Source organism: Macaca fascicularis, chromosome 3, assembly GCF_037993035.2.
Source record: "Macaca fascicularis isolate 582-1 chromosome 3, T2T-MFA8v1.1".
In the NCBI taxonomy this organism is placed as follows: Eukaryota; Metazoa; Chordata; class Mammalia; order Primates; family Cercopithecidae; genus Macaca; species Macaca fascicularis.
In genome coordinates this window covers 184691849-184713658 of record NC_088377.1, presented here as the reverse complement: position 1 = coordinate 184713658, position 21810 = coordinate 184691849, and the positions used below count along the sequence as shown (strand labels likewise).

Genomic DNA, 21810 nt, shown 5'->3' with positions numbered 1-21810 from the left:
GACAGGCCCAGTGCCAGATGTGGGTGTTCCTGGCTTATTGCATAAGCTCCCTCTGCGGAGGCCTGCTGCTGCAGTCATTCTCCCTAGCTGCCATCCACTGCCTTCCTCTACCTGTGTCCCTGTCACCTGGCCCCGCGAGGCAGGGAGCCTCCCAACAGAAGGGCGAATGGGAACTAAAGGATTCCATTCCATAGTAACCCTGGAGCTGGAGCTAAACTCCTTTTGGTCTCCATCACTTCTCAGGCCTGGAGACTTAGGAGAAGGCAATTGCCGTGAAAGGCTCCAGAAGATTCCAGAAATTTCAGATGAGTGGGTGATAGCAAGTTTGAGTGCTTTAAGAAATAAAATTAGGGAAAATAGGGGTCCTTTCCTAAGATGGCTTATTCCTGACTTTTGCAGATGAAATGAATTTTGGGGTGTTCAGAAGAGGAGCCCAAAGGCTGCGGGTGGGTGGGAGGTGTCAGGCAAGTGCAAGAGGAGTAGGGTCTCACCTTGGCAGGCCTTGTCTCCTCGTGCTGGTTGGTGTCCAGGCTGGCACAGGCAGCCCCCGACAGCTACCATCCACTTGCCCTCCCCGTTGCAGTGCAGCCTCGGGGGGCTGCCTCCTGCCTGGCCCCCTACTCCATCCTCCTCTGGCTCTGCATGAGCCACACAGGTGCCCACAGCTGCCACCAGGGAGGCCCCCCCAGCCCCACTGGCCTGCGTCTCTGGAAAGGAGGCAAAGGATCGGAGCACGGCAGGGCAGGTGTAGGAGAAGAGCCTGACAGCTACCAGGGCCAGGCAGGCCCCCGTGTCCTGGAAGGCCACGTAGAAGCCACGTTGGGTGAGAGGCCCAAAGCTCCGCTCTTTGACGTTCAGCTGCAGTCCAGCCCGCTGCCCAGCCCCGTGGGGTCCCACAGCCCACGCTGCAGAGGAAGAAGAGGAGGAGGAGGGAAAGCTCTCGTCTGCTGCAATTGTGTCCACCTTGGTCCAGCGTTTGAGGTGCCAGGAGGAAACGCTCTCGGGGCTGTCGGGCTCCTCAGCCTGGCGGTAGTAAAGGGTGAAGGTCTCCCGGCAGGTGCCGCCGCTCACGCCCAGGCTGGAGCACGCCCGCACAGAGAAGTGGAGTCGAATGTGTGCCCTCTGGGCCCCGCGCCGCTCCACAAAGTGTGTCTGCAACCAATTGTCCTGCCCGGTGCCTGGAGGGGCCCCTGCCACATGACATGCCTCAAAGGTCCGAGTCAGGCGTCGCTGGTCGTCCAGAACACTCACCTCATCCCACTGCAGGAAGGGGCAGGAGAAGCTTTAGAGGCTCCCGGCTTAAGCAAGGCTAGGCAGAGGGTATAGGGAAGGTGACATATCTATTCCAATGGGACTTAAAATTAATGACAAGTAAAGCAGATAGGGGATATCTTGAAATCTTGGTGCTCTAGAGGGAGGGATCCTTTTCCCATAATCCTCACCCAGGGTTTCCTTCATGAATTCCACTCTTCAGGGAACAGGGAGGGGCAGGGACAAGGGATTCAGGTTCAGAATGAGAGTGGCACTCACCCCCCCTGGTGGGTAGGTGAGCCAGCCAATCTCAGATGTCTCTCCGGTGGTGTCCAGCAATACCTCTGCCCAGAAATAAGAGGGGCACACAGTGGCCAAGCCTCCAGCCAGCACTGCCAGCCCGTACTCTAAAAGAATGCCCCGCCCGGGCCCATGTCTTTGCCAGCAGGAGCACCGCTGTCCGTCAGGGTCCTTTCTCTGACAAATCTGATGTGGGTCTTCATTATCCTCACCATGCCTTTCCGTTTATTGATGTCTTCACTCTTATCTACCTTTTCTGAATCTTTCCCACTTCCCCCTTGCACTGGGTCTCTAGGGCAGGTCGGGTTTCTCCTGTCTCCCCTCCCTCTTACCTTCCAGAGCCAGAACTGAAGACACCAGGAGCAGCACCCATAGGCTACAAACCATGCCCGCCACTCTGTTCACTAACTGAGCAGCCCCTTCAGTAGCCATGGGGCATCTTCAGGGCGTCCACCATCGCCCCAGCCACCACCCTGCTCCTGGGTGGGGCTGCAGCTTTTGCAAGACTCTCAGCGTGTACAGCTAAGCTTGTTCCTGAGGAGACACACAAGACCAGAAGAGGCAGATGGGAGGAAAGCGTTTCTTCATATACAGCCCAGGCTCCAAAAGTTGTGTCTCCTCCTACAGCTCTCAAATCGCCCCAGCACCCACCATGGGACAGAAGCCAGGTTGCGTACTGCCTCTCCTGAGCCTGTGCAAATTTGGCCATCTTGGAGTGTTCATGCCTACTCCCTGTGCGACCCCGTCTGTGTTCATTTCTCACAGCTCTCCCTCCTAGAAGTGGAGCAGAGGGTGTTTCTGGGTCAATCTTACCTTTTTTTTTTTTTTTTTTCTTCCTGTAAGGGGTTATTCCAGTTCTTTCTCTTCATTTACTCTCCTCCCTTCCTCCAACAGCCACCCTGTATTGGAAGTTAGAATATTTTCATTAAAGGCAGCTGGTTAAGAAGCTGCTCCATCCTATGGACACATGAATTGAATCCTCACAACACTGCCCCACCCCCAATGGACCTGGATACTCTAGAAATTTCAGTGAAGCAGTGAAGCGGGAGGGACACAGGAAGATGGCTGTGGGGTATGATGGGAGGGAAGGGACCAGAATAAATGCAGAAAGAACACAGGCATGAAGATTCACTCTGATAAATGAGACGGTGCAGGGAGGGGCAGAGCTAAGGAGGTCTGGCATACACTTTGTGAACAAAGATCCTCGTGCCCCAAGGGGTGCATGTTTTCCTAGAGCTTACAGAAGAATAACCCTATGGCTTTAACATATGAAAAGATGCTTCTTGTTTGCTCACATTTAAAGGAAATCATGTTAAAACCACAGCAACAGGCCATTTGTTATAGAAGGAATATTTGTGCCCCCACCCCCATTCATATGTTGAAATCCTAACTCCCAAGGTGATGGTATTAGGAGGTGGGGCCTTTGGGAGGTAATTAGGTCGTGAGGGTGGAGCCCTCACTAATCATGAGATTAGTGCCCAGATGAAAGAGACCCCAAAGGGCTTTCTCACCCTTCTTCTGCCATTCGAGGACACAACAAAGAAGAGCGCAGTCTGAAACCTAGAAGAGAGGCTTCGCCAGGAACTGACCATGCTGGCACCCTGATCTTGGACTTCCCAGCATCCAGACTGTGAGAAAGATATTTCTATTGTGTATAAGCTACTTGGATATTACACTTTTATGGCAGCCACAGTTGCCTAAGACACCATTTTTACCATGTTGGAGAAGGTGCGGGAAATAGGTTCTCTTGTACATACTCTGCTTGAGTCCAAATTGGAATATTCTCTTGGGAGGACAATTGGGTAATATCTTCCTAGCAGCTACACTGTAAGAATGTGTCCTTCAGGTACTGTACACATGTATGGGTTTGCGCAGATGTTTGAACAAAGACATTAATTGTAAATTGTTTATAAGAGAAAAGGCTGTAAACTAAGTGTCCATCAATTGGAAGATGGTTAAAAATTATGGTACATCCTTAGAAAGAAATGTGGGCAACTGCTTATGCACTGATATGAAAATTGTTTCCAAGTGAAAGTGGGACGGTGGAGAACAGTGCAAAGTAAGCTCTCCTTTGTTAAGAAGGATATATACACATACATATGTATGGAAGGATATCTATGGAAGAGCATCCAAAACCTGTGAAAAAGGCAAAGGAAGTGGACTGAGACCCAGCGCAAGAGAGGCTTACTTTCATTGTATTCTCTTTAATTGCATCCGTTTAAATTTTTGCATTCTGAAACTCTTGCCTGTGTATTATTATTTCAACTAAATCATTAAAATTTTATTTAAAACTATAGGATAATAACTGTTTAGTAAAGTTAATCAAAATAGTGCTCATACCTTCATAATGCCTTCTCAGAACTGTGTTGTAAGCTACCTCTTCTATAAAACCCTCCTGTGCCTTCAGAAGGCACACCACTAAGCTCACGAGCAAATGAACGGAAGGAATAGCTACCTCCAGTGTCACAATGAAGACAAACAGCCTTGGCACCTCCTTTGCTTGTTGATCTAGAGATTGGTGGTTCTCTATCTCTCCTCGTGTCTGAGTCTCAGAAGTCTGTGAATTGGGTGGACTAGAGCACTATTATCCCTTTATTTCTGTGAAGAAAAAAAAGAGACATGTTGCCCAGATTGCTCAAAAGACATAGAACTGAGAGGAAAAAAAAAAAGTCAATTAGAAGAGAAGTTGTAATTTGTTTTTCCTGGATATATATGGCCTTGGGATTGTTGAAAACTATCATAAAACTAAAATCAAACTATGAAACTTTAATTGTGACGAATATGAAAATTGTAATTTGATTCCTACTAATTTTTTTCTGGTACTGTGGGCTGTGCTCTCCATGAAGTTATCATGGAGAGACACCATTTCTACATATGTGTGGGCTGATGTAGAGTAGGCACCTGCCAACTAGCCCCTGAAACTCACCTTTTATACATCTTCAACCGTATTTGTGAAATAGAGAGTTCAATTTATAGCCTATGGAGACAAGGAGCATTTCCATATGGCAAACTGCTCTTAAGTAATGTTCTTTGCAAAAATGTCTGAAATGCTACTAGGGTCCTTCACAGATGAAATAAATGCTTTGGAGAGGAACAGGGAGATCATGAAGTAAAAAGTATGCATAGCTATTAAATTCTGTAGCCTTGGCACCATCACCAATGGCTGTTTAATAAATATCCTAAAGTAATTTATGTTTTAAGTGCATCCCCCCAAACTCTCAATGGCTTAATTTGGAGACGTGCTTGACACACTGAAGCAAACCAGAGTCACGGAGTCCTAAGAAATACTGTTAACAGGGAAAGAAAACGCCAGCAGCAGGTTTTTAAACAATGAAGGCTATTTTACCATTTGCCCAGAAGTTATTCTTTAAAATAGTCTCTTTCTTTCACTCAGAACATGGATGGATTCTGTAATCTGTACAAAGAAGAAATAGTAAGCCCTGTGTCTTCTCAAGCTTACAACTAGACAAATAATCATGAAGAAAGAACAATAAATATTTTGGAAATATGTCAATGAATTATTTTGAAAGACAGCCAAGCACGATAGAAAAGATGCGCTGCAGATAATATCAGCTGTCCAATATGGAACACTTTGGAAGATGAATAGCAAGATACTTGCTTTGATGACCCGAACTACAAGGAACACAGTCACTTGTGGTTGCAATAGGGCGTGCTTGCATAGCCTTTGCATGCCTCGTAATGACAACACGAAGCTGGCCTCCCTCCCGAAGATCCAAAAAAGAGCAAAAGCAATTATGAAACATGCATGTTAAGGCCGCTCAGCTTCTGCCATCAAGAAACAGCATAAAGCAAAGAAGAAAAATGGAGACACTGCCTGTGGATGCCACTTCAGCAATTTTTTGAAATTTTACTAAGAACAAAGATAGTCATCAAAAAGAAATGGTTGAGGATCTTAAAGTACCCAGTAGGATACTTCTAATGTTTGATGAGGACCTCTTTTAGATTCAGATCCAGAAGACTGAAGGTTATAAATACATTTTTTCAGAAAAAAAAAAATTGTTGCTGAGTCAGACTAGGAAGTTAGGTGAGTTCTTGCTTATCGAACAAACCAGATACATTCAAGACTTTTAATTTTAATATATAAAAAGAATATGGGTGTGTCCCTGTCGCAGGAATCCAAATAAAGAAAAAGGAAGCTTTATTAAGATATGGAATAAATTGCTGTCAGCAAATTCATACCACTGCAGATTCTTTTGAAGCCAATTTCAAAGGCAGAAACATAAGTGACAAGAACACGGCTGCTCCACATGCCTGGAATGCTAAGTAAGCAGGACTCAGAACTTGATTTTTCAAAGTGTCTTCAATGGTTGTGGGCATGGAGCATCTTCTGCATTTGGTCCAGGAGAGCATCCCAGGAACAGGCCAGTACATCTCTCCTGCCACAGAGATGGGAAGCAGCCTCTGCAAGTAGAGGCCCCTTGCTCCTATCTCACAGCCTGCTTGAGAATCCTCTCTCCTCCAACTTACAAAAGGAACTGGTCAGTATTTAGAAACTCTCTAACACAAGAATGTGCAAAAGAACCTATCTCCTTTAGAAAAACATTCACATTTCAGATGTGTATAAGGTTTTAAAAATATAAAACCAGAAGCAGCAGAAATGTGAATATAAAATAATGGTGGAGAAAATGAGACTGATGAGACAAAGTTTCAGGTAACAAAAATTTCAGTCTATGACTTAATAATATTTTCTCAGCTTCTTTTATAGATATATCACTTAATATCTTTTTGATACAGTGGAGACAATAGATCCACAAACCTGCTACATCTCTTTGGTTTACAAAAATAAGACAATTTCTTAGGTATCAAGGTTGTGTTTTGTTTTCAGAAACTGGCAAAAATTAAAGATTTGTGGAATCATAGCTTACAAAGCATAGTTTATGAGTTATGTTGCTATAAAAATGAAGGATTTCACTTTGGGAGGCCGAGGCGGGTGGATCACAAGGTGAGGAGATCGAAACCATCCTGGCTAACATGGTGAAACTCCGTCTCTACTAAAAATACAACAACAACAAAAAAATTAGCCGGGCATGGTGGCGTGCACCTGTAGTCCCAGTTGCTGGGGAGGCTGAGGCAGGAGAATGGCGTGAACCCGAGAGGCGGAGGTTGCAGTGAGCTGAGATGGCGCCACTGCACTCCCGCCTGGGCGACAGAGTGAGACTCTGTCTCAAAGAAAAGAAAAGAAAGATTTAAAAGTAAATTACATTGGTAAATCGGTAAGAATTTTAAAAATTAACCATGCTCCAATTAAATGCTAAATATGATACTTTCATGAGCAAATCAAGCTTACTTAATATAGTTTGTGTACCTCAATCCACAAAGTGAATTTTTAAAGATTAAATAATGTAAGCCAAATAAGCTTGGAGGAAGGTAAGCAGAAGACATATTAGGCCATTAAAATGGGTTACTGTGGGAGGTAGAAATGAAGGATTGTAGGTGGGGGCAATAATTTTGTCTTATACATAATTCAATTATTTTTCTTGTTACAGTAAGCATACCTTATTTTTATAATTAAAGTAAAATCTCATAATTAAAATCTAAACAAAAAAGAAAAATATTTGTAAAACCTAGACAAATAAGCATATGTTTACATTTTATTCACTCCCCACCCTTTTTCCTTCTATGTTTCAAAATATTCAGAAATGTTCATCTATAAGAAGAAGGTAGAGGTGGAGATACAGTAGGAGCTGAGAATGAATGAGTGAAATAATACCAACAAGAAAAGCAAAATAATTGTTATCTCTGGCTAGTCTTTAAGCTTCTCTCCCAAGAAGTTCAAAGTGTCCCACTGCTGACATCACGCATGCTTCTCTTCGACGATGTCAAGCAAAGGGATGAGGCTATGAAGGGACAGAGGGGAACCCAGGGGACTTTCCGCTGGGAACACATAGTAAAGGGCATGGCCCCAAAGCGAGCCCAGACAGGAACAATTTAGTGAGACAAAGCAGGCTGCAGAGTCCAGTAGGGGCAGAACAGTCTCGAGGGCAAAGGGGCTCGAGGTTTTATGTCTGGTGTGGTTGCTGGGCTGGTCCTTACACCTGTGAGCCACCAAGTCTGTGTGGGAGGGGTCAGTACCACAGGCCCTGTCCCCCATCCTGCTTCACAGCTGTTAAACGCCCAGGAAATTCCAGTATAATCCTTGCTCAGTTTAATGCTGAAGCCTCTATCCTTTAATCTCCACCTTGGAGATCTCTTCGTGCTCTGGCCTCCTGCCTTGAGAAGGATCCCATCATCAGGCTTTATGGAGGCATCCAGGACAGACAGTGAGGAGGTGGCTGTCCTCCGGCCCTTCTACCCCCTGCTTCCCTGGCTGCAGAAGCCAATTTGGAGATTACCTAGCAGAGGACAGTCCTGTGTCCCTGGAGGCCTCCAGCCCCTCAGAATGTACCCCAGAGCACTGTGACTCAGACAAACGTGCCTCCCACTCCCAGGCTGTGGAGCTGGGGGAGGCTTTTAAGATGCAGGCAGTGTCTAGGTCTAGCCAGACAGCCACTTAGAATGAGCCACTCTGTGCACTGACGGGGACATGCGTGGCTCTGGAAAAGAGCATAAGGGAGGGTGTTGGGGCAGGAGGCAAATGTGCCTGAGAGATGAGTAAGTGGAAGGTTGTGGAAGAAAGCCCCTGAGTGCCAGGAGTAGCACCTGCGTCAGCAGTGCCTGAAGATGTGTCTACCTGGCGGAGTGTGTAAGGAAATGTGTATGAGGTGAGGTGGGCGGGAGCAGATGCCGTCTGTGTAGAGGAGGGTTGTTGCTTTCCTGTGACAGAAGATGCACATCAGTGCTGGTTCCGGAGTGGTTCTATGGGCTCTTGTTCCTCACCTTGGGCCCTGCTCTACCCTCAGTCTGGCTGTGAGTTGCTCTTGGCCCCAGGAGGTGCTTCTGCAGAAACACCTGGAGATGGGCGGGGCGGGGGGGGGGGGCGGGGTGGGGGGTGGGTAAAGAAAGGGAAACCTGAGGCTTCCCAAACCCTCCAGAACCTGCCACCCTCCTTCACCTAGAGTGGGGAGTGGGGTGGGAACTCAGGGTCAAAGGCCCAGGCTCAGGACAGGGTGATAGCAGAACAGCCGTCCCGGAAGGAGGATCCTGCCTTTCCCACGCTCAGCCCATCCCAGCCTGTTGCTGCCCAGCATTCTGGTAACTCAGCGTCATTTGCCAGCCATCTTCTTGCACCCTGAATGGAGTAACAGACTCCGAACAAGTCCTCCTTCTGAGGCCACCAGGTAAGTACGTAGGCACCCCCACCCTAATCTTCCTTTGAGAAAAAAGGCCCATTGCCCTGAAAAAGCCAAGTGGCCCCACTGAGCAGCACTCAGAAGCCTCAATGCTCCAATGCTCCATTACTTGGGCAGCTTCTGTGGTCTACTAACAGCCCCACACAGCTCCCTCCCACTAGTCTCTCAGCTCAGGACCAGCATCTTCCCTCCTAGAGCCTCAGTCAAGTTCCCCCCGCGGGTGGAGGACCTGGGTTAACTGATTGGGAACAGGCCCAGCCGCTCCGATCCATGGGCACTGCCAGGGACATTACAACATTGCTATGCTGGGTCCATGCCAGCTCCCCCAGGGATGGGAGGAGAGAGAGTGCCAGACGGCCAAGATCGGTGGGTGGGGGTGTGGGGCAAGCAGGGCCAAGCACCCAGATGGAGGGAGCAGAGCGAGGGTGGAGCTGGGGCAGGAGCACGCAATAGACTTTGGTTGCACGTTGGGGGTGATGGCTGGGCAGCAGGAACCAAGCATTCCTTCCACCTCCAAGGCTTAACTGTGGTCATGGGGCTGGGAGTGGGGAGCAGGGGACAGGTGTGTGGTCAGCCTCCTGACTCCTCCCAGCTCCAAGGGGATTGTAGTGATGCCACTGGAGTCAGAGGGGTAGCAATCCTGTTCCAAGCTTGGAGCTTAGTCTCTGCGAGGACCCTCCCAGATTAGAACTCCCAAGCCAGAGCCAGAGGACAATGTCTGGGAACGCAACTGGGGGGTCCTAACAGCAAGGGTAATGGGGTGTCAATGATGCCTGGTCAGAGTGGAGTGAGAGGGGAGCAGTCAGGCTGACCATTTCCTCACCCTTCATGAACCCCACACTGGCCTTGAGGAAGGATCCTCAGTACTCCCCCAGGAAGCCACCTAGGGGCTGGGGAGCCCCTCTACTCTTGCAAATCTTAATTCATCTGTCCCCAAGCATACTGTCCCCGAATCCCACAACCCCGTCTGCTAACCCCCGCGGGCTCACCTTCCCGTTGGCCGCAGTCTCTGCAGGTCTGCGCCCCCCGAGGCCTCGCAGTGCAGCGGGGCTCCTCGAGCTCGCACGGTGCCACCCGCGTCTTCTCCAGTCCGGGGACCCCGCTGCACCCGGCGAGTCTGTTCGGCTCCGCGAGTCCCTGGGATTCCGGGGTGGACCTGAGGCCGGCGGCAGGGGCTACTCCAGAGGTGGGGCACCGGGAGACCCTGGGGGCCCGCGTCGCGATCGCCGTCGCCAAGCTGGGTCCCGGGTCCCGCGCCGCCCGCTGCTCTAGAGCCGCGGCTGGAGCGAGCGCAGCCCGGCCCGCCCCCTCCTCGTCGCCTCCCAGGCCGGCCCGGCCCGCCCCTTCTGCTCCTTTGGCCGCCTTCCCACTCCCCTCTTCCGGGGAGCCGAGCCCGCCCTCCCGGCCTAGGCGATGAGTGCGCGGCGCCCGCTCCTCCGCCCAGGCGCGCGGGGGAGACGCGGGGCGCGCCCGGGGCCCCGCCTGTGCGCCGGGAAGGGGGCGGACTCCTCCCGCGGGTCTGGGCCAGGAGGATCGCACGCGTGGGGCGCCTGCAGGAAGTGGGAAGGGAAGAGGCTGTCTGTAAAGCCCCCGGGCTCAGGCTCGGGCTCGGGTCGGACACCCGCGGAGCGAAGCGCAACTGCCGGACCGTAACAGTTCAGGGCAGGGCAGAGCCCCGCACACACCCCCTCGCGCCTCCCTCCTCTTCGGCTTTAACTCTAGGAACTAAAACAGTGGGGCTCCTACTCAGCTTTGAACTAAGGTGGGCGTGAGCTGAGCAAGAGAGAAGGAAGGAAAAGCAGGGGGTGGAGGGAAAGACAAACTGAGAAATCTGGGAGAGTACTGGCGGTGGTGGGGGGAGCTCAGGCAGCGGGAGAGGGGGGCGTCTGGGTATGAACGCGTCGCTGTGCTAGCCTGGAACTATTCTCTCTTTTCGTGTCTGAATCTTGGTCAACGTTGGGGCTTCTGAGTCGAACCTCCCTCCATCCACCCTCCCCAAGGGGCCGGGCAGTCGGGTTGAAAAGGGGAAGTGCTGCTGTGTGCCTGGCTCTGACATGGCTTGGGCAAGTCGCTGCACCTCTGGGTGCCTCCTCCCTCGCCCGCGCTCCGGAGAGAACTCCCTGCGGTGAGGAGGGGCGGTGCAAGGTGCTCTCAGCTGGCGCCTGGAGGCAGGGTTGAGGAACCGTGGGGGCGCCACGAGGAAAAATGTTTCCGCCCATCTCTAACCCCTTCTCTAGCCGAGGACGGGAATTTGGGGTCTATTGTTTGGGTCCTACAGAGCTGGGCTGGGGCTTTCCCACGAAGTGTTGCTACCACCTGCTGGTTTTTCCAGGGAACACAAGCACCCGGTGCAATTCCCTTTGCCCCCTTTTCTCCCCGTATCGCCCTGTCCCATCTTGCTCTCCTGCTTCTTTGATTTATTCAAAGACATGCTTATTAAAGCACTAGCTGCAAATGGGCTGATCAAAAGTGGTACTTAAAGAGCATTCAGAAGCCGAAGAAAATTGTGAAAGAGATCTATGAGCCAACAAACACAATAAACAAAACAATGAAACTCAGTAAGAGTCACCTGGGAGAGACAAACAGGCTTTAATGAATTGACTGAATAAGTGATAGAAAGATAAAGGCTACCGAACAAGTTCCCACTTTGCCAGGGGGTTGTTCACTCTTAGTATCAGGAGTCAATAAATAAGCCTGATATTATTTAATGCTTCTGCATTTGAACGTCATTAATAATTCCACTTGTACTGACGTTCTGCTTTATCTTGTTTCTTCCCTTTGCCCTGAAACTCAGTGGTGGAGGGCTTCCTTCATTTTCTGATTAGTTATCTCCAAGACTTTCAAAGACTTCTGCAAAGAAACGGAATTTGCATTGTACGTGGAATTATGTGACTCATACATTAACATGCCCGATGGCTAGACATCTATGGTTATATTGAAAACTTAAAAAAAAGACACATAACTAGATTATGTTAAAATAAAAATATGGACAAAACCAAACCGTAGTTGTTACTTTATAAAACCCAGAAATTCCTGTAGTAATTTGCAACATGTCTTGTATTGACATACAGTAAAAATACCTGCATTCTTTTCTATTGCATGATATACCTCATATTAGGTGACTATAATATGAAATGAAGTTTCTGCTGCTCAAGGCTTATGTAATTAGTTATATTTGTCTTGTTAATAAAATTTGAGAGGCATCTAGTTTTCAAAGGAAGTGTCGTTGTACTCAGGAAGCAAAGAGATTTAAATTTGTGATTAGTCAGCTTTGCATCCTAAATACCTATATCTTATCAAAGCAAGTTTTAATGGTAGGTGGACAGCATAGAATGCCTTGTTAAAGTATGCTGCAACCTGCAGCTATTAAAAAGCAAAGTAATGAATTCCTTTTTAAAGTTTAATGTAAGTTTTTTGCTATAATTTGTTTGGTGCCTGGGACACTCCAGGTGCTTGGAAGTGTTATAGAATGAATCAATAAAAAATAATATTTAAACTTTTTCTATGTGGCTGGGCATGGTGGCTGATGCCTGTAATCCCAGCACTTTGGGAGGCTGAGGCGAGAGGATCACTTGAAGTCAGGAGTTTGAGACCAGCCTGGCCAACATGGTGAAACCTCATCTCTACCAAACAATACAAAAATTAGCCAGGCGTGGTGATGCGCGCCTATAGTCCCAGATACTCAGGTGGCCAACGTGGGAGAATCGCTTGAACCTGGGAGGCGGAGGTTGCAGGGAGCCAAGATTGTCCTACTGCACTCCAGCCTGGACAACAGAGTGAGACCCTGTTTCTTTCTCTCTGTGTGTGTGTGTATATATATGTGTGTGTGTGTATATATATATACACACACACACATATATGTATATATTTTGACGTTCTGTGCTAATGGGCAGGACCTAAAAAGTTTGTGGCTCATAGAATTCATCATTTCCAGCACACACAATCTATTATGTAAATTTGGAGCCAAAAGGAACTGCTGCGTAGAAAACTCCAGGTGAGATAGAAAGGCTCCTAGATTGGTTCTGCCTCATTTTTTTCTGAGTTTTTGCCTCCTTCTTGGGCTTTTCTCGCTCCCCTAGGATGTGCAATTTTCTTCTTCCTTATTTCCCCTTAGAACAGCTAATGTAAGCTGATGTTGTCATAAACAAAGAGCTTTACAAGTAATTTCACTGATAAAAATTCTAGTAAAAAGCCATAAAGGAGTCTCCTGAGTCCCTGATCTCTTATTCCAAAACATTAGTTATAGCTCCCGATGCATGACCTCACAGGGCTCAGGCCCTTCACTGAACTGTCTTGAGGCTTTGTGGCCTCCAGGTGCAGTTGTACTTCCTAAAAGCTGGAGTCTAGTCTGCAAACACTTTACCAATGGAAGTATTAAATGCCCATTTGTACAACTAAAGCTTTTATTGTTTTCTGTTCAGAAACTTCTAGGGTGTTCAAAAATTCTCCTATGTTACTGGTTTGTTTGAAAGTGAAACCTAGATTGCAACTGATTTGTAGACCAAGGGTAATGGATACCCTTCATGGTGGCATTAAAGTTTACCCATCATAGTCTTACACTTTGATATTACCATAACCATGCAATAATAAAAAGGTATTCAGAGATATGAGTGCCTCCAAGACAAAGAGGATGGCTCTTCTCTCAGTTAGGGGTTGACTTCAGCTATATGTAACAGAAAAGTTGTACAACAGTGGTTTAAACAAATTAGATAACACAGAAATACTACAAAGGCCCCAAGTCAACAAGACTCCAACTTTAGGATGAGGGCTTGTTCTCAGATTGTCAACATTTTAGCCAGAGCTCCAACTACAAGGTCTCCAAATTTCAGGCAAGAAAAAGAAGGGAACAGGATTAAAGTGCTACATCCAGCTGAGTTAGCACTGTTCACAGAACCTTTCTGGAAGATCCATTCAGTGACTTCATATGTCTTACTGGCCAGGACAGTGTCACATGACCACCCCTACCTGCTTGAAACCTGCAAAATACATGCTGCACAAAATAAAATTAAAGCTGTTAAACATAAGAGAGGAAGAAAGAAAGAGTATTAGCCAGGGAACCAGCAGCCTCTGCCACAAATGAGACAAAATGATCACAGTAATCTACATTTTTCCCTGCAATCAACAAAGATTTCCATCTCCTTTTTATAGGATATACTTGCTGGTATTTTCCTCCAGACCATTGTCTTTACATCGGTTTAATGCTCAAAGATGGTTCCCAGGAAGTTAGTGGAGTGAAGGGAAATGCCAGGAGTGTCTTCTTTCTAAAATAACCGTGACACGATCCCAAAAGAAAAATAAATCCTTTGCAGTTACCCATACAGACAATAGGACTTGAAAACATTCTAGATTTTAATAAGATTTTGGGCAGTCCTCAGATGCAGAGCAGAAGTGATCAACACTCCACACCATTCTCTGCTCCTTTCCTGGTTTGTGTCTTTTCCATTCAGGTGCATATAGGAGATGGGATGATCTATGACGTGGAGCAGATGGCCCCCTGGTCGGGTCTTCCAGTAGAATGCAGTCTATTTCCGGAGCTCCGCCTCCAGATAGTGTTCTCTGAAAACATTTGCATTTCCTAAACTGCAAGGGTGGCCTGCATTTCTACAAGATCTGCCTTCTACTTGTAGATGTGGCTGACACATTTCCTGGTTCCCATATTCTCTTGTCTTTGGTATACGTCTCTCTCTACATTCAAATGGATTCTGAGAATCTATCCCATCAGAACTTAAGGCACTACCAACAAAGCGGAATTAGTCAACAACAAGAATCAATAAACAGCAACGACAACACTTGAGATCTTTTAAAAATCTGAAACAAAGTAGAAAAGGAATGAAGATGTAAGAGTTCAAAGAAAAAGTCTTCACTTTATATTCTTAATGAGTTAAAAGCAGATGTGGAAGCTATATTAAAAGGTTGAGATAACAAGGGATGGGGGCGGGGGAAGAAAAACGTAACAGGCGGGGTGTGGTGGCTCATGCCTGTAATCCCAGCACTTTGGGAAGCTGAGGTGGGTAGATCACCTGAATTCAGGAGTTCGAGACCAGCCTGGCCAACATGGTGAAACCCTGTCTCTACTAAAAATATGAAAATTAGCCAGGGAATTCTAAACTTAAATTTAGAATTCCCGGCAATAATCAAATTCCCTGGCACGGCCCTTTCTCCTTTGTCTTGCTTTGAAATAAACATGAACATTGTATTGTTTGTCTATCAATACCAGAAAAAATCTTAGTGGCTGAAAACAACACTTACTTATTATCTTACAGTTCCAAAGGCCAGAAGTCAGAGGTGGACCTCCGTGGGCTAAAATCCATGTGCTGGTAGGGCTGTGTTCCTTTTGGAGTCACTAAGGAGGGTCTGTTTCCTAGCTTTTCCCAGTGTGGTTCTTGGAAGCCACCGTATTCCTTAGTTTGAGGTCTTCTCCTTTATCTTCAAATCCAGCAACATCGGCTAAGTCCTTCTGCTGCTGTTCCTCTCACTCTCTTCTTCCGGTTTTTTTTTTTTTTTTTTTTTTTGAGACGAAGTCTCACTGCGTCGCCCAGGCTGGAGTGCAGTGGCGCGATCTCGGCTCACAGCAAGCTCTGCCTCCTGGGTTCACGCCATTCTCCTGCTTCAGCCTCCCGAATAGCTGGGACTACAGGCGCCCGCCACCACACCCGGCTAATTTTTGGTATTTTTAGTGGAGACGGGGTTTCACCGTGTTAGCCAGGATGGTCTCGATCTCCTGACCTCGTGATCCGCCCGCCTTGGCCTCCCAAAGTGCTGGGATTACAGGTGTGAGCCATTGCACCCGGCCTCTTCTTCCGCTTTTAAGAACTTCTGTGATTATGTCCGGCTGGCCGGGATAATCCAGGGTAATCTCCCCATCTCAAGGTTAACTGATTAGCAACCTTCATTTTCCTTTGCTATGTAAATGAGCGTTATTAACAGGTCCCAGTGATTAGGATGTGGACATCTTTGGGACCAATATTCTGCCTACCACAGACATTAGGACTGGAGCTCCAGCACCGTTTTGGCATCTGAGCCAAGGCTAGCGACAATATACCTCTAGACTTCTTGTTGTATGAGGAAAATAAACACCTGTGATTGCAATTTGTGTTACTTGCAACTTCACACATCTCTAATAGATACAGACTCAAACATTAGATCTTTAGCCAAAGGCTAATTATTTTCAAAAGGCAAGAAAATCTGCAATTCTTAGAAAATTTGCCACTCAAGTCTGTTTTCCAGCAAGATGCATTACAAAATGTGCTCTGAACAATTAAGAGATGAATAAGCAATTGCATTCTTCATTAGGGAAGTTGTGATTGAGAAAAAGTGGTTATAATCATTTAAACTATCTAAAATTGTAGGATAAATAAAACACAAAACAAAATACAAACTTGCAAATCATGAATCAATAGTAAGAGGAAAATTAAGTAATTGAGCGTAATTATGACGACGAAAGTAAAATATCATATTTAAGTGTAGTAAGAAAGTCTGCTTTTAAAAGAATATTTTAAATATCCAGGTTGACATAATGCAAAATATAAAAGAGAAATAGCAAAGACAGGGATGTCATCAGTGAAAAATTCCTTGACATCCATCAGAGGAAGTCAATAGTTATTGCAGACATAATTAGGTAAAAGAATTTTAATGTTCCAAGATAATCATGAAATATTATCTTTAAAATAGGGTGTTGACCTCACAAGTCATGGATAAAAGATAAAAGCAAATGGACATGGTTCCTTCATCCAAAAGCAAAATAGATAAAAGATAACAAGAAAGCTTTAAAATATAGAAAACATAATTAAAGTGACAGATGTCAAACCAAGTACAAGGTCTTAATAAGCATAATATTCCAGAATAATTTCTATGGTAAGTCATTGGAATAAGTACATCATGGAATTTCTTCATGTGGCAAAAAATCTCTCTCCCATTTCATAATATACATAAATAAACTGTTGTCTATTGCATTTCTAGAAACATTTATGTAAAAGAAAACACAATTTTTTGTGTCTTATATAAAAAGACACAATATTTTGGGGACACTGGACCATTTCACTTTTCAAATAGCAATGCAACCATCAGCGACAGTACAAATGAATGCTGTTAAAATTAAATGTATAATCTTGAAATATTTAAATCATGGAGTTTAAATAAACATACGTACACATGTAATTGGAGGGAGGGAATTGCCATCCCTACACTGTTTCCCACCTTTTCTCTTCTCCTCCTCTTACCTGCACCTTCACAATCCAAGGAGAGACAGGAAGATGATGTTGACTTGTCTATAAAATTGATTAGCCTCTTACAAGCAATAATTTCTATCTTCATCTGAGTCTTTGTGTAGCTAAAGCAGCAATCACGAAAAGGTATATAACCTGGAAATGAGCCCACTTTTTATTTATTATAAATCTAAGAAGATGCAGTTTGAAAGTGGGACACGATTTTTAAAATCATGGTATACTCATATTCAAATTCAACAAAAAATAGGCATAAAATTTTAATCACTTTAAGTGAAGACATGAAATTATTTATTTTCATGTTAGAAAATACAGTAAGTTCCTTAACTGGATATATTCCTTCCTTCAAAGTAAATTAATGAAGAAGAGATATTTGATAGATAATAAAAATCTAAAATATAATTAGTGTAAATTACAGAAATTTCCCCTGTTAATTGTCATTAAATCCCCACCGACGACTCCAACTCCCCTTCCCTTCTCCTGCCACAAATCTTTTAATTGCCGGGAAGAAGTTATACTGCTCTTGATTATAGCCTAAATTACTAATCTTATTGTGGGTGAGGTGGGCTTCACTAATTGTTAGATAATTAGGTTCTTCTTCCTTGCAACTTTGTTCTGTACTATTTATGAGAATTAATGGGTTGGCCTTGGGAGTTGTGCTTTTCTGAATCATCATGACCAGTTGGATACCAGAAAAAAAAAAAAAAAAACTGGCATATTTACGACTCACACTGGTTGCACGACAAGAAAGAAGAATGGATTTAGTGTCACCCTATATTATATTCTGCTGGAAAACCAGAGTAAATTGAGTAACTCAGAATTACCCCAAAGAGACTTTAAATGCCAGACTAATTTAACTCTGGTCCATCCTTAAAACATCAGCTATCAGCCCAGAAGTAAACCTTCACATACACGGTCAATTGATTTTCTACAAGTGTGCCAAGACTTCAGTGGCAAAGGACAATCTTTTCAACAAATCTTTTCCAGGGAAAACTGGATATCCACATGCAAAAGATCAAAGTTTGACCCTTACTTTATAGCATATACAAAAATGAACTCAAAATGGATCAAAAAACCTGAACTTTAGAGCTAAAACTATAACTCTTAGAAGAAAGCATTAGGAAAAATCCTCAATAGATTGGATTTAGCAACAATTTAATGAATATCATACCAAAAGCAAATGCCACAAAACAAAAAGTAGATATGTTGAACATCATCAAAATTTAAAAAACTTTTGTGCATCAAAGGATATTATTAAGAAAGCAGAAACACGATCTAACAAATAGGAGAAAATAATTTCAAATTATATATCTGCTAAGGAACTAATATCCAGACTATACAATGAATTCCTAAAACTCAACAACAAAACACAAAGTAATTCAAAAGTGGTCAAAAACTTTAATAGACATTTTTGCAAAGCAGATATACAGTCCAATAAGTATGTAAAAAGATGCTCAGTATCATTAATGAAATGAAAATTAAAATCATGGGGTACCACTCTATGCCTCCTAGGATATAATAGCCACTATATTTAAAAAATATATGACTATTATATAATATATATAATATATAATATTATACTTTGTATTATATATATTATTATATTGTATATAATATATATATTGTATATATATAATATATATTGTATATAATAATATATATAATAACTATTATATAATATATAATAAAATAAAATATATTTTTCAAAATATAAAAATATTATTAAATACAAAACTTCAGGGGACCCAAACATTCAGGCTGTAGTGATGAGGTAGCAAGAGCAGGCAAATCTGTAGTGATAGAAAATAGATAGAAGATACCAGGGGCAGAAGGAGGAGTTATTTTTGTTAAGGATGCTGAAAAAATTTGGGGTGTAGACGGTGGCAATGGTTGTAGAACACTGTGAATATATTTAATGTCAGTGAATGGTGGTTAAAATGATAAATATTAAGTCATGTATATTTTACCACAATAAAAAAATCTTTTAGTTCACAGGTTGCTGTTTCAGGGAAAACTTTGGAAATCACGCTCATTCACAGAAGACTGTTTTTTCTCTCATCATGTTTCTAATTGTAAATCTGTATTTATTTGTGTGGTTTCTGACAATTGTCTTTCTCCTCTCCAGGACTGATGTTCCATAATGATTTCCAAGTCAGATTTGCTTACTTATCTACTAATAGTATCTAACCCATTGAAATAATTCAGTATAAAACATTTTTATTGAATTAATATTTTTAGTAATAAGAAAGGAAAATAAAATACAACCTTGAGTAACACATCCATTGCAATTATCTAAATCTTTTCCAGCTCTTACGTTTATAGAGTTGAATAATTTTAATAGGTCATTTAAAAATATAATTTGGCAAATGTGGCATAACTAGGCCACACAAAAACACAGATAGAGAAATAAGTCTCATTATTCTATTGTTACATAATTATTCACGATCAAATTATGGATTGTAAAAAGGTTAATTATTCCTAATGGTCTCCAAAAGCCATTATTTTCTTTAATTTGAATTTGGTAGGAATCGAGCGAGGCAGCTGATTACAAAGGGGCATAGCTATGCATTCTGATTTTACGTAATTCATTCTGAAGACTAATAGCGACGGTAAGTTAACAAAGTTTCCTACGAGAATCAATACATATCTTGTAATAGACTTCAAATAAGCCAAGTGAGTGGGAAATATTATGAACTTTTGTATCTTATAATTAGAAATAACTTTGTATGCAACTGACTGTTCTAAGAGGTCAACAAGAAAAAGAGGATGAGGTCTGCTCCTATTTTCATTTTTGTTTTCTTATTTAAAACTAGACAATTTAAGATTTTAGAATAGCTTCCTTGGTGAATGCTTTAAACTCTGAACACTCAGAAGAGTACTGACAAAATTTTAGTCTGTAAGCATTTTTTATAAAACACTTCTGCTTCCAGTTAAACATCTTTTAAACATTTTTTTTAGTGGTAGTGGTAATGGTGGTGGTGGCGGTGGTAGCGATGGTGGATTCAACACTCCTAAAAATGGGAACTTTCTGTAGTTTACATTAATTATATTGAAGTTGTTTTATTACGTGTCAAATGTCTACTTGTGCTTCACCGCTTTATTAGTAATAAGTGTGTTCTCCAGTTATGTCACTCAGTCTATTTTTCCAAATGGAAACAAGTAATTTCATATGTTTATAAATAAGTGACTAGGGCCTTTAAAACTTTTTATTGGAACTCATATAAGTTTGTGTATGATTATAATTTGAGCCTTTCTCTGTGATCTAGAGTTTCTCCATCTGCTAAATGCCATTGAATAATTAAAAAAAAAAAAAAAGACTGCTAAGAGACTAGTTGGCAGAGAGATAAGCTGGTTTGTGAGACATTCAAGCAGTAGAAGTTGGTGTAAAGTGATAACGAATGTTGTTGGTTTTTTCCTCTTAGCAGCTGGTTTGAAAGTTCTCCTTGGGGAGTGTTGTTTTATTTCATTTTGTTTTATTTGGAGGAAATGTGTTGGTAAAACATTTGGGGCAAGGGAGATTCCAATGTGCATGCTTAAGTACTGCAAAATGCTCTCAAATTGCCCTTTAAATCCAGGGACTACATCAGGTTGACTCACCTTTGCTTGCATGTGTGTGTGTGTGTGGCCTGCACATGTAAACGTGGGTATAATTGCTTAGGCAGAACTCAATTGCTTTACCTAATGGTGGGGTGAGTCTGTAAGGTTTTGTGTTTAATTATTTTTTAAATAGCAATTAGTGTGTATTTCATTATGTCAAAAAAGTAAAGGCAGTCAAAGGGGATCACTCTTTTTTTCTCAGTAAAATTTACTGATCAAAGGAGATCCAGCTATCAGCTATGCTACTTCAGGTCTCCATGCTTCATCAGCAATTCTGGTAGGGACAGAGTGAGTGCTGACAACCCGAGAGTGGTTGGTGGCCTTAAGCTGGGTTTCCGCAGCCTCTTCTTCTACCAGCCAAGAGGGTGTACTATGGTCATTAATGTCACTCTTCCTGAAGTAGAACCCTGATGTGTGCTTCCTCGGGTGTCTTGTAGGAAAATCCATTAGCAATTATTTTTGCCTTGAGATATTAAAAGGCAACTTTCTTTGTAATCAATTAAGGAAGCAAAAGTGTAAGCAAACAAGATTCCTGAACAAAGCACTGGTGGGTAAGGCTCACTTCTTTTTTCAGTACAGACAGGCATGCATTTTTAAGGAAAAGGTTCAGATAACCCTCAGTTATCTTTGTTTAGATAACGGTCATAATCTGTCATAATTAGTCATAATCATGTACCTCTGTTCACTTTTTCTAAGATAGCAAAATCACAATATGGCTTTGCCTGGAGGGTCACTTGGAAGTTTTCATATGGGCTCTGAGACAGAGGGAGGAGGATCTGGGGCAATACAAAAGACACAGTAAAGCTGGAGGACGTGGGAGGAGAAAGAGAGAGACAGAGCGAGAGAGAGAGAGAGAGAGAGAGAGAGAAAGAGAGAGAGAGAGAGCGATCTCCAGGGGTTCAGGTGACTAGTTCTCCTGGTGTTTGCAGTCACAGATAACCTGTGTCACTTCCAGACCAAACAGCTCAATAGACAAGTGTGCTTTATCTTTGTTTTGTTTTCTTTTTACTCACTTGATATAGATGAGCAGAAGGATCTCAGAAGTTACATTTTTAAAATGACAGATGGAAACAATCATCACAAAAACTCCTTAGTCTATGAATTACTCCTTGGAGAGGCAACTCCCGTCAACCAGGAACAACCATTTAGGACCCTTCATGAGCAAGAAATAAACTTCCATCATGATTGTA

The 21810-nt window shown here is 43.6% G+C and overlaps 1 protein-coding gene and 2 long non-coding RNA genes across 13 annotated transcripts in view; 1 reads left to right on the top strand and 2 right to left on the bottom strand.

Annotated features, from left to right (window-relative positions):
- Positions 1-10231, bottom strand: part of EPHB6 (EPH receptor B6) — a 17964-nt gene extending 7733 nt beyond the window's left edge. For 2 of the 11 annotated variants that reach the window (XR_012432946.1, XM_015448178.3), the window contains exons 1-7: positions 9791-10231; positions 4007-4149; positions 3063-3179; positions 2365-2450; positions 1884-2085; positions 1531-1595; positions 492-1260 (exon numbers count right to left, since the gene is read on the bottom strand). Coding sequence is in view for 8 of the 11 variants with exons in the window: in XM_015448178.3 (XP_015303664.1) it covers positions 492-1260; positions 1531-1595; positions 1884-1983 (934 nt within the window). In the remaining 3 variants the exon portion in view is untranslated. Of the gene's footprint in view, positions 1-491; positions 1261-1530; positions 1596-1883; positions 2088-2202; positions 2451-3062; positions 3688-4006; positions 4150-9790 lie in introns of those variants that run through there. The other 9 variants (XR_012432947.1, XM_005551005.4, XR_012432948.1 and 6 more) reach the window with 7 other exon arrangements.
- On the top strand, positions 8719-21810 carry LOC123572169 (uncharacterized). The gene is made up of 3 exons (XR_010585203.2): positions 8719-8789; positions 19549-19632; positions 21643-21810. It is a non-coding gene; the product is annotated as an uncharacterized lncRNA (long non-coding RNA).
- On the bottom strand, positions 12589-15285 carry LOC141409944 (uncharacterized). The gene is made up of 2 exons (XR_012432953.1): positions 15051-15285; positions 12589-14609 (listed from the first exon to the last, which is right to left on the bottom strand). It is a non-coding gene; the product is annotated as an uncharacterized lncRNA (long non-coding RNA).